Raw genomic sequence first — 13416 nt, 5'->3', positions numbered from 1 at the left:
GACTACAGGATGGACTCATGATTAAGGAATCCATAACAGGACAAATACAGTGGGTGGTACCCCTTTCATTCAGAGGGCTGATGCTACACCATGCACATGATGCAATAAATGCAGGACACAGAGGTTCACAAAAAACATTAGAGATACTGAAAGATTATGCTTACTGGCCACATATGTCCCAAGATGTGGAATTATATACTAGGGGATGTCTAGTATGTGCCCAATTTAAACCCGCTTCACCAATGCATAGAGCACCACTGATGAAAAGCGGCTTAACCCTTCCATGGTCAGATTTGCAAATAGACTATGTAGGGCCTGTAAAAAGGTTGAGCAGGGGGAGCCGTTATATTTTGAGCGTGGTTTGTTTGATGTCAAAATGGATAGAGTGTATTCCTGCACCAGATTGTAGTGCGCAAACAGCAGCTACATTACTGGTATATCACATATTTTCACGATTTGGGTTACCACAAAGAATAGAATCAGATAGAGGAAGTCATTTTACAAGTGCTTTAATGAGTAAGTTGTGGCAGATACTAGGGGTGAAAAGAAAACTGCATATTTCATACAGACCCGCCTCTTTTCTGGGAATATTGAACGTTGCAACAGGTCTGTTGTAGAGATATTAAAGAAGTTTGTATCAGAGTCAGATTCCAGCTGGGATTTACGTTTACCCCGGGTTTTGATGGCAATCAGATCAACTCCTGCCAAAGCAACTGGTATCAGCCCTCATGAGGAGTTAACAGGAAGGAAAATGGTACTACCACAACATTTATTATACAGGACACTAGAACAGACACTTGTAAGCACATCTACTGTTCACGAATATGTGGAAGATCTGAGGATGCATTTACAACATGCATTTGCTTTTGTGCAACGAAATTTGGAAAGGGCTGCTGACACTACAAAGTCATATTATGATCGAAAGACATCAGTGAAAGATTATAAATCTAGGGGATCAGGTATGTAAATTTCATTTTGGAAAAGGTAAACAGGAAAATTCTAAATTTCTGGCGGCCTGGAAAGGGCCTTTTTAAATTGTAGATAAGGTGTTTCCAGTGGTGTACAAAATATTGAAGACACAGTGTGAAATGGTAACAGAGCACTTTGTTCATGTTAACCAAATTAAGCCCTGTCATCCCAAACATGAAGTCAGGAGACTTGAGCAAGTAGAAACAGATTAAGTACCCTTAAGTAACTGTGTTCATAGTATCCCACATCATAAAAAGTAAATAGTTATGTCATTATTAGAGAGATAGAGAGATAAAGCTATATGTTTACCATATATGCTAAACATTGACAAAAGGGGCTGAAGCAGATGGAATTATTTTAATACAATTATGAAATATATTTTAATGTATAATGATGTTTTGTGTATATGTTTGTTTTCTCTCTAACATGTGCTTAGTTTCAGAGGAAGAAAGAGGAATGTTTTATGATAGAAAGGGGGAAATTGGTATTATACTATGTACTTCATCTTTCTATTTTCTGTTTAATTTAGAACGACTAACTAATATTTTGAGGTCGGAGGTCGCAGAACCGGAGGTCATGGGAGGTGATGGAGTCCTGGAGTCCACGGGATGAAGCTCAAGTAATGCCTCCGGACCGAAATATGGAGGTGAAGACAAAGTAACCGGGACACCCTAAAGAATGACTTCTTTGGAAAAGAATCCAAGAGCGCCAGGGTGAAAGAGTTTCATCGAATGAACCAAATGATGAAGAATTGATGATCAGGACATCTTGGAGGTGCGATCATAAAGATAGCGGACATCATTAATGGAACAATAGTAACTTAGACTTGTGGATGAAGAAGATTATTATATGTGACTGGAAGTATGGGCGATGGTGTCCCACAACTTTATTATTTCACTTAATTATTTTAATTAATTTTGTTAATTCTCTGTTTTATTTATTTATTTTATTTTATTATTGACTTGAAATGTTGATTTCACAGTTGAACAAAGACAATTGAATACATGGACACTTCAGTTGGAAAGAAATGTGTATAATATTTTATAAGAACTTATGGACCCATTTGAGATGAACTTTATTTTTTCTGGGATTAAGCAGTGAATTATTAAGAAAAATTTAAATGTTCATTTTATTGAGTTTCTATGATGGATAGAAAAAGAGGAGCACAATATGGGTTTCCTCCAAATGTGGATTTGAGTACTGCCAAATTGTCGGAAAAGGAGGGGATATGTAGTAATATATATAGCGCTGTATAAGAATATATAGCGCTTCACTAAATGTGATGGCATTTTTTTGTTGTGTTGCCAGCAATAATATGGCACACACATATAGTTATTTTATGTTGCCGGTATAACATGTGAATATGTTGCTGGTCGCATGGAAGGTACAGAATTCATAATGCAGCAAAAGCTCAATGTGAAACTGCAGAGAATAAAATCCACCATTTCTTTTTTGAATGCCTCATACATAGAAGACTACATTATTTATATATAAATGACTAACTTTAATTAACATTTACTAAACATTAACTCTAACTTCCTTAACATTATAATGTAGTCTCAAGTACAAAATTAGGTGACAATACATATTTTGGAATTCTTTTTTAAATGTACACTGGCATTTTTTTTTTGTCTCTCTGTGTTGGGTTGCAGAAAGCAGAAGGCATGTACGGAAGGAAATAATAATTTATACAGTTGCTCGGTGAGCAAGGATCCCATTGTTAGAAAAGTAAAGGGTGCTGTTGAAAAAATCCTTTTTAATCTGTTTGGAGGAAAGTGTTAGCAGATAGAACTACATAAAAAGGGGGTGGAGGAGAGCTCTCTTGATGAGAAGGGAGGAAAAAGAAAGTTAGTTCGGGTTACTGGCCTCTGAAGACAGAAGTTCATGGTGTTACTGAGCACTGGCTTGAGAGTTTCTCGCCGTGCATTCCAGACAGCTAAGATTACGGGAGCAGTTCGTACTGACTGGGTCTGTCTTTCTGAGACGAGCGAAGCAAGGTTGTGTGGGGGGGATTCAAACAAACACTTTTGGTAAGGAGTTAAGTTAAGTGAGGTCACTGTGTGCGGTCGCATGGATGACTGAATTGTAATAGTGTGCAGGCAATATAGCAAAGGAAATCATTTTACTTTGTCATGTCAGAATGTTAAAAATTAACCCATATTTTAAAAGGCTTGCTTGCTCTGTTTCTTTTTCTCTTGTATTACAGATGATGGTGAAATGTTTATGGTAAGAACTGATAATTGTGAATTGTATTTATGTATAATATAATGAGAATATAAAAACAAATAGTTTAGTGTCCATTTTTTGCATCTGTGAGTGCATTGTTCAATTTGCCCATGCAGATAGAATAACAACCCAGAATAAGTTGATCATATTCAGTGATAAAACCAGTGTGTGTGTGTGTGTGTGTGCCCTCCTTGCATGATGTTTGGAGGGAATCTAATATAATATAGAGATTGCTGGAGGTCCATGAGCCAGTAATGCCTACGGACGTATAGATCGCTGGTGTAGATAAGCCAGTGATACCGGCCACAAACTGTAGGTGGCGCTCTATATAAAATGCTTGGGTTCCTATAATATGCATAGGTCCAGGGATCTCTATAGAACACTGGGAGGTACTCTAACAGAAAGGAAGGTTTTGTTTCATGATGGGGTCATAATATAGGGAAGAAAACTATGCTCACCACTAAATACCGCAAACAATATATCACCACTAAATACCACAAATAATGTATATTACTAGACTCCGCAATATAATATAACAAGGTATGGTCACTAGGATTATATGAGGCCAAACCCAATCTAAATGCAAGGATAATTTACCACCAAACTACCACTCATATTTTGATGAGTAAATACCACCAAAACCCAAATTTACACAAAATATCCTACAATACTCAACCTATATTTAGTGCAGCAACTGACCCCCAACACCAACCCTACTGCAGGCACAGCAGAAGGGTGTTGGGGGTCAGGCCCCCCTCTTGAAAGGGCCACAACACTGGCCCTATCACATCTGCCTATGAAATCCTAAGAAGGAGATGGTTAAAACTGTTGTTAGAAGAAGTGGGTGGTGCATTCCATATTCAAGAGCATCTCTGGACCTCTTGTGGACAAAATGGAGGTGACTTTTGAATTTATCAAGGGGTGCCGGTGGACAGATTTTAGGGAGGTTCCATTGAGACATTAAGCACACATAGCTTTTACTGGTGTGTGACCGGGCCCGGAGCATCTGCATATGCAGCATCCCTGATACAGATTGCTCTGAAGATACATATGGAGTTTTCAACTACATGTGGTGGGCTTTGGAATGAAAGTGTAAGGTGGTGGCACAGTATTTGGAAAATACTACATAATGAGCTGAGATTGTGTGTGTCGTGAATCTAGTTTGGCTCGATGGACATCTTTGCTGATATAGTTTCATGAGATGGGAAGTTTTTTGTTAAATACATGTAAATGAAGGTGTGATTTGTTGTGTGCTATCATAGTTTTTTAAATTATTATATTTATTAGGTCTATGTTGAATATGTTTGTATTTTGTAAAATGTTGTAATGCTTTTATGGCATATTTTCGGAATAAAGCTTTTGTGATTGTAGCATAATGAGGAATTAGCTGTGGCTGTGATTCTGTCTTAATCAGCTCCTTTTCATATCACCTAGTAAAGATAGCACAAGAACAGACTGCTTCATGTTTGCCTAGTGCAAACAACTGTATGTTATATAGATTGAGGCAAAACCAACATTTCATATAACACAGACAGCAAAACTGTAGGAAATGCTCACTTATTAGCATATATATGCAAAGTTATAAATCTTGCCCATAAGGTACCTTATGATCCAATCGGTGTACTATGTAATCACTTTAAAGACATTTTTTAAATAGAATTCTGAAATCATTGTTTAAGAGCTAAGTAAAATGGGAGCATATTATATCTAAAAAGTTTAAAAAAATGCAAGGAATCTCTCTGGCAACCTGAGAGGACAGATAGTGGCCAAAGTCATGATTATGTTCCATTGATAAGATCCCATAACAGTCTGATCAATGCAACAGACATTGATATACTAAGAAAGTACACTGTGTTCCACAACCAGAGCTTGACGCTTACTCTAGGGGAGATACCATAGTGTACCAGAATGAAACAATTAGTCCAAAAGTAACACACTTAAAATATTGAGAAATGTAATGTCCAAACAAGGTTCTTCAACCTTAAGGAAAGTCTTTTAGGTAATTTTGACACAGCATTTGGTGAGATCTAGTGGTCATTTGCCATATTAAGTTTTCTTCTGTAATAAGGTGGCTTGCAGGCAATCCCACTCTACAAACACGTACAGGGCTCACAGTTGTCACCAAACAGGATAAATGAACAGGTCCACATATTCCTGTCTTGTTCCTCCATTGTAAAAGCAGTTACAAACTCGTGTTCCACAACTCTAAGCAAAGACAATTATCTGCATGGTCTCCAACCACTTAGGCTTAGAGGAGACTCCTCTAGGCACACAAGCCATGCATTTTAGGCATGAGAGCTACCCATCAGTCAAGATGGATATCAAGCAGGCATTAGGTCTCTTCATTGAACCTCAAAGATTAAGGAAGGAACACCCAGCACACTTAAAAGACAAGAATTTATTGTAAAAAAGGTTAGAATACATTGACATGGGTTCTTCAGAATAAGCCATAATTATTGCAAAGAGGCTGCAATTATTGGAGTAAGCACCAATCACAATGGTGTCAAGTTTAACGCTAAAAGACACCAATCATGACCTTGCTCTAGCATTTGTACACTTTATGCAGTCCAGCTAAGAACCTATTGGTCTTACCTACTAGCCTTGTACTGCTCTTGCTTGTATTGGACCTTTTTCTTATGGCCTATACTGCTGTTCTGGTACAGATATCTCTACCCACACCTTCCTTCCCTCTGATTCTCCATTATGTCCAACCTCTCCCTGCCACCACTGATCTGCTCCTTCCTATCTCCACCTATTGCACCCAAACTCCTAAGGTGCCTCTTCTCCTTTTCTGTTATTCTCTGTACTTCCTGCAACACCTTCCTCTCCTTATGTTTTCTCCTCTTCCTTCCTCCTTCTCTCTGCTCTCACCCTTCCCTGGCTCTATCCTAACAAGAGTCTATCTCTTTGCATTTCCCTTGATCCACATACATCTCTGTGCTGTCCTTACTCTGAATGTCTGCTCTCTGAGGCTGACACTACCACTGTTTTAAGCCTGGCATTGGGCCACCCTCCTCTCATGCATGCCTGATGGTGTGTGCATATTTTGGATATATCCTTTATCCATCTCTCTCTCTCTCTTTCTCTCTCTCTCTCTCACTCTCTCTCACTCTCTCTCGCTCTCTCTCACTCTCCCTCGCTCTCTCTCACTCTCCCTCCCTCTCTCTCTTTGTCTCTCCCTCTCTTTCTGGGCAGACACTTCATAAGGAGGACCTGCCATTTTAAAATTAAATGGCATATACCCTTTGTCCATCTCTCTCTCTCTTCCTCTCTCTCTCACTCTCCCTCGCTCTCTCTCGCTCTCCCTCGCTCTCTCTCTTTGTTTCTCCCTCTCTCTCTGGGCAGACACTTCATAAGGAGGACCTGCCATTTTAAAATTAAATGGCATATACCCTTTGTCCATCTCTCTCTCTCTTCCTCTCTCTCTCTATCTCTCTCTCTCACTCTCTCTCACTCTCTCCCGCTCTCTCTCACTCTCCCTCGGTCTCTCTCACTCTCTCTCTTTGTCTCTCCCTCTCTCTCTGGGCAGACACTTCATAAGGAGGACCTGCCATTTTAAAATTACATGGCTCTGTCATTATGGCTGATTGGTGCCGCAATGGATTCCATATGTTCATGTCTATCGAAAACCCTACGAAAGCCATTCCTGGATCCTGGATCTACCCAAGGCACCCAAGGTCTTTTCTTCTGAAAGTCATTGGTAAGTTTGTGATCTTACTTGCAGAATAACCAGCCCACTAAGCTATCCTACTGTCTCTCCCTCTCAGTATTCTTTCCTGACTGTGATCTGAGCTTGCAGGTTGCCATTGCTGACTATCTCCTTTGGTCTGTGGTTACTTCTCTTACAGTGTTTGAGGGTTTGTATGTGAATAGAGTGGTAGGAGCTGAATCTATAATTCTACCCTTGTTTGAGGGTGGGTGTGAGAAACCAAAGGGTGTCTCACCGGCCAGTCCCTTGGGATCTGTCATCTAGGTGACTGGGGCACGGTCATCGCTATTGGATCCAGACACCCGGGGTGGACCAGTGTGGGAGGATCACCTGGATGAGGGCTCCCTGGGGAGTTGTAGTGGGACAACGGGAGGATAGACACTATATCAATGTTCCCATTTTTCTTTAGATCACCCATATTCCATTTTCTAAGAACTTTACCCGCACCCCGTTCCTACACACACTCTTCTTTACGGACCAAACCCTTGAAGGGAAAACAGACTCACGCAAAGCCAGTCTGGTTGACATGTCCCAGTATCAGGGTCAGGCAGAGGCAGGCACTTGATCCTGACGACTCACACCTGAATCCTGTTACCTTTCTACACTGGGATAAAAGGCAGAGCATGAGAGCACCCGGAGAGCAAGACGAGAAGATCAACTGAAACGAGTAAGACCAACAGAATATAAGGGCAGGAAATCCCGGGAAGGCGACGTGACCATAGAAGCAGAGCAGATGGGACCAGGAGGCGAATTAAAGGCAGTGGTCCTACCAGCTGCGGGTTGAAGGTCACTGCAGAATGCCAAATGGGCAACTCCCTACTCCTGCAGAAGGTCACGGCGGTACCTCCTTCATGTGCGGTGTGAAGACTTGAAAGGAGGCGAGCCACGCTGGGCCAAAAGCCTTGACTAGAAGGAAGGTCTTGATAAACTGTATCAGCCACTGCCAGTGAGTCAAATGGGAGACCGGCTTGTGTTGATAAATGAAAAGGACATTAACGTTTGAAGTGCTTGTTGGGTTGTTGAGAAACCGCGAGTGAAAGCACATTGTAGCAAGAATGAAAAATGCCGAGACTGTACGTGTGAGAGAAGCCGCAAAAGAAATCTGATGTACTTGAGGGTGTAACCGAGAGAGGAGGTGAATAGTGAAAGTGGTGATACAAGGGTAAAGTCAAGGGTCCAAGCCCCCCTTGTGCAGTCTAAAGTCTTTGACAAAAGGTGAAACGAAGTGTAAAGCTAACCTAGGGAATTATTAACCCTGTGATGCTAACTAAGAACTGCAGATAACAGAAGGTCTTGTGAGAGGAGGCCAGTATAAAACTTTGAACTGTATCCAGCATTGGGTGTGTGCGTAGGACGGCAGCCGTGAGAAAGAGAAGCCTGATTGTTGAAAATAAACGCACTTGCTACAATATGACCAAGTGATCTGGCGAGACGCGATCGCCTATTGGAAGTCCTTGCATTGAACTGGCAAGTACTTTGAAGTGCAAGTGTGAAAGACTGCAAAGTAACAAGTGTGATTCTAGAGGTTTGAAGGCTTGCGTCAATCGAGGGAAGCCAGAACTGCCTACAGAGGAAGGTCTGAGCCCGGAGGATGGGGACCTGAGTGAATCGGTGAAAGTGCACAAAATATTTGTTTAAAAAGACATTAAGAGCTCCTGAGTTGTATAAGCTCGTAGAACTCGTACAGTTAACTGAACTGTGATTTGAAGGCTACCGTGAACCCAACGGAGGGATGCCAAGTGAATGCAAGGGAAAGTGAATCCCACATTTTTATAAAGTGACTGAACAGTGGTGTAAAGATGAAGGTGAACCCAATGAAGGGGTATCATGGGAAAAATGGGGAAGAGGGCATTCCCGCATGGTTAGAGCATGGGAAAAGTCTTGTGAAGCCAAGCAAAAGACATTGATTCGGGGGATCCTGCCTTTTCTGAAGAAACTGCTTCCTGATGCCTAAAGACTCAAGGGGTGCTCACAGTCATGCCACTGTTTCGCCTTGTCCCATGATGTAGCGTGGGGAAGGGAGTAAATTAGTTCAGCAGTCCTGAACTACGGACACCCTTTTGGACACTTCTGTTTGCACAACACGCTTTTGTTATACATATCATTGTCCCGGCACATTTTTGTTATATAGAGTAAGGATTTGGCAATAGGTTTATTGGTATAGACCATTTTGTTTTGACACAACACCACTAGGACAGCGTTTTCTTTTCTTTGATGGTCGTACCTGGCTCCCATCTTAGATTTAGGTTTAGATTAGGCGTTTTTCTCTCCCATGTACTGTTCAATAAACACCCTTGGCTTGTACTCCTTGTGTCTGTCATAATTCTGATAACCATGCCTTCCTTACAGTGGGTTGCTGTTCCAGCTCAGAGGTCGTGGTTAACTTTGGTTCTCCGCAATAAGAGGTTCGATTTGGGCGAGAGGTTCTAGGAGATCCTCCCGACACCACCAGTGCGGGCAACATGGTGGAGAGAGCAGCTCTCCCTCACCCATAGGAGTCCTCTCCTTCTGGTCGCCTACCTCCCACATGTCATGCTGTCACATTGTGCACACTGGTGCGATATGTGCATGCGGTGCATCGCTAGTAATTTGTTTGAGCATGCTCATGCAACAGAGAAATTTGTGAGCATTGCATAATGTATTAACATTACATTGGTATTCATGGTGTCATTCAATTGCACAATGTGGTCAAGCAATAAGGCTTAATTTCTTTTGAAGGTTAGGATATGTTTTGCTACTCATGGCTGCCTGTTTAAATCACCAGCAATAAGACCATATCCTTTTTGCAAATGTAAGTGTTCAAATAGTATTGTAAACAACTGACTACAACATATATGACCATAACAAACAATAAGACACTTTCATCTTTATATCTGAGCCCCTGATATAACCTAAAATGACAGGATTATCATGGGAACAATTATCTATAGGCTTAAACTGAGATTCCTGCATCTGATATAACTGAAGGAATTACCCTGGAGAAGGTGCTTCATGAGGTTTGATGCTGGCGCTGCGGTCTCTTCTTACAGGCGCTGGCTCCAACGTCGGTAAGCCGGTAGCAGATGTCGTGGTCGTCCAAGTTGAGGAAACCCGTCGCATCAGCCCTGGGGGTAGGCTCCTCCTCAAGCGCTAGTGTGTAGAAAATAGTACAAAGACATCAGTGCAGGGTGAATATGTCTATGCCACGTCATCAGCCATATAGTAACAACTAATTTTAAAACCATGGACTTTTATGACAACAATGAAAGTACTCCTAGAAAACAATCATTACATTGGGACCATACATTTGAATTATTGCTCATGCTGGACCAGATATCTGGGTGGCATTCTGCAACTGCACAACACATGCAGCACCAATACCAGGACTTCTCACCCACTGGCATATGTATTAGTTTCCCTATGGTAAATTGTATATCAGATCATGATACAGGCATTAAGAAGAAGATTTAAGAAATATGCTGAAAAGCAGCACATCTGCAAAATAATTCCCTTTATCAAACTTGTTCAATTTCATATACATATATTTAAATATGCAGTGTCTTGGATTACTCTTCAAATTGATATACATGCAGAGTACGATTTACGAAGAGGTTTCTATGTGCAGTAACAAGGAGTGTCTTAATCATGTTCACCTGCAGCCACTCAATAATTGCATGTGCATGGTGAGGCACACACAATGGTACATGCACCACATGCAAAATGTGCTTACTTTACTTTGCAACTGCAATTATACTTGATTCTCCAACAAAGTGAAACAGAATAGTCACAGGTTCCCTGCACAGAAAAATTACATGACAATGGAATCAGTGGAAAACTTGTTTCTAGAATCGCACCTGTTGGTGGTGTCAAATTCTAGGGAAAGTGATCCGCCTTTTGGGAAAGATTTTTAAGAATAGTAAAATGTGTTCTTGGGGAGTTGTCCCTGTCCCACAAGCTGCTAGAGGAGCATATCTCGGTTTCCGAGTCCGTTTATTATCTTTTGTATGTAGGCGTGCCCCCAGTTGTAATGGTCCAGACACACACATAATGCATATGCAAAGGGTGTGTTCATGGAAGTACACCCCTCTCTTGCTCATTAGGTCGCACACAGGCACATTTTTATGAATGCAAAAGCATAGCAAGTTTAGTACCCACTTATGTGCTTACCTGTCTAACATACGGTGACATGTATGCAGCACTGAAGGGTAGTCGATGGGACATTTTCAGTCACTCATAATCTCTATCCTCGCTCTGGGCAACACTACAAACCATGGAGTATTAGCCTACTGTGTCACACATGAGAGGAGAACAGTACTCAAATCAGACTTGGCCTTCCACAAAAGAGTGTAGTAACCCGAACTGTTAGGCCTCGTCCCTTATGTGTGCGACGATAGGAAACTCCAGATATGTTTTAGCCTATTTGGCATTATCATTGAATTCTAGCTTGGCACTCTGAGCACAGCACGCTCTCACAGCAAAAGAAAAGAAATTTGAAATGAACTCCTGCTTATCTAAGGGATAGTTCAATGCAATTTGCATTGCTTGTCCATGTGTTCTGACGACGTACTATGTTGTATTAGGGACTCGACTAACCACTGTGAGGTTCCATTATATGAAACCACACAATTGTGTGCAATGGTTTGTCTACAGACATACATCTGGAAACGTTCCTGCATTGGCAGATTAAGAGTTCACATGAGTGTTTTTGGTGCTGGACAAGGAGCAATATGTGGTGGATTCCTTGAGCAGCAATGGTGGTGTGAAGTGTAAGATGGCGAAATCCCTGTTTAATTAATTACCCTGTAGAGCTGTGTTACCAACAAGCTCCAACTGTGAACTTGAGTTTGAATTCACCCAACAGATCCTGCCACAGAAAGGACTGCATTCCACAGTTTATAGGAATTCCTGGCTTCCTGACACACCACCCTGGAAATAGAAAAGGGACAAACCGTGTTTTCTATTTTCCCATCAGCCATTTCTGATGTTTATTTCTTTCTATGGGGATTTCACACATGTGAGATGCTTGGAGCTGTTTTGCCATCGAACGAAAAATATGAAAATTAGCACCCTAGACAATCACCTTGAGTACCTAAAGCAACCAATTCTGCATTTAGAGGTGGTAACATCCCCGACCCTCTCTGAAGTACTTGCTCTGCTTGGGCTTGCTTTTGGCTTGGACTGGTGGGCTAGTAGGATCGGGGCCATTGGCATTCTGTCTGCCTCTGACCACAGGGTTGATCACTATGAGAACCTGGTGGCACCTCCATCACTGTTGCTAATTGTTCTCATACTGGACTAGAAACAACTATTAATCAATGAATTCATCTTTTATAACACGCTTAATACTGGAGACCAGTCTCTAAGCGTGGGACCGGGATAAAACTTGTGTTGCTCTTCGTTGTCTTGCTTGGAAGACAAATGCTTTGCCCCAGAGCTATCCTCCCACCCCGTATGCTGGAGTTTTGTGGAAGATGAGAAGTGGGCAACTACAGGTATAACACATGCAACTTGTTTGGTCTCAAGTACATGTCACATGCCATCTTCTCCTTGAAACATTTCAAATCACTAAATGCTATCTAAATATTGTCTGAGTAACCTACTTATAGAGGCACAGAGATTAAACCATTCCAGCATGCAAGACTGTTTGCAGAGCTGAGTCATATTGTGGATGCAAACAATCAAAAACTTCCCCGTAAAAAGTGTTACAATGGTAAAGAAACAAAAAAAACAAGTTAGAGAGATGACTTGTTATCATCAAAAGACATATTGTCCCAACATACTAAAGTAGCCCAATAAGCCCAATAATTTTGATTTTGTATGTTAGGATATGTTATGTTAAGGTGTTTTTATAAATTGTGCACATGACACAAATTACCTCATTGTATTAGCATGATGATTACAACCCAACTTAGAAGATCTATGCATCCGAAAATCTCTTAAAACTTCAAGCGATCATTCAAAAGCAATGTGTTTCAGGAAGGCATTCCACACGAGTGTGCAACTTACGGCAAATATTCTTCCACCAGAAAATTGGAGATTGAACCTAGGGAATGGTCTCTAATTGGCTGATAAGAGAGCTGGGTGAGTATATATTAGATGGATCCATGTGGATTTCACTAAGTAGTGCTCTACATACATTTGTATCTAGGTTTGCTAGGCAATCCCATATAAATGGAATACATTGCTGCGGTAAATGAGACTCCCAACCCATCCAGTAAAATGGAGTTTTAAATCCATAATTAAGTTGTTAGATTCCTTCGTAAATAGAAATCTAATTTAATGAGTTTTATATTATTCTGTGTTTCTAGGAGTGCATGGTGTTAAGATGGATTTCTGAACTCGGACCTGGACTGGCAGAGGTTCAGAAGGCCAGCCTAGTTTCTTGGAACAGGGTAACCTCTGGACAAGCCAGACCAATCAGTCTCAAGAGGGGTGAGGGTGATGGAAAGACCTCAATGAGCACACAAAGCAAGGACACTTACAAATTACTCCAGACAGATGTTATATTAAAAATATAGACAAATTTATTACAA

At 41.2% G+C, this 13416-nt stretch overlaps 1 protein-coding gene across 2 annotated transcripts in view; it reads right to left on the bottom strand.

Annotated features, from left to right (window-relative positions):
- The window catches only part of PDE3A (phosphodiesterase 3A), a 1388780-nt gene that overhangs the window by 359934 nt on the left and 1015430 nt on the right, over positions 1-13416 (bottom strand). For both annotated transcript variants that reach the window (XM_069628418.1, XM_069628419.1), the window contains one exon: positions 9879-10033. In XM_069628418.1, coding sequence (XP_069484519.1) covers positions 9879-10033 — 155 coding nt within the window. The remainder of the gene's footprint in view (positions 1-9878; positions 10034-13416) is intronic.

This window comes from Ambystoma mexicanum, chromosome 12 (genome assembly GCF_040938575.1).
Source record: "Ambystoma mexicanum isolate Mex_15411 chromosome 12, UKY_AmexF1_1, whole genome shotgun sequence".
Lineage (NCBI taxonomy): Eukaryota > Metazoa > Chordata > Amphibia > Caudata > Ambystomatidae > Ambystoma > Ambystoma mexicanum.
Note: the sequence above shows the minus strand (reverse complement) of the source record. Positions and strands in the feature narration are given on the sequence as shown.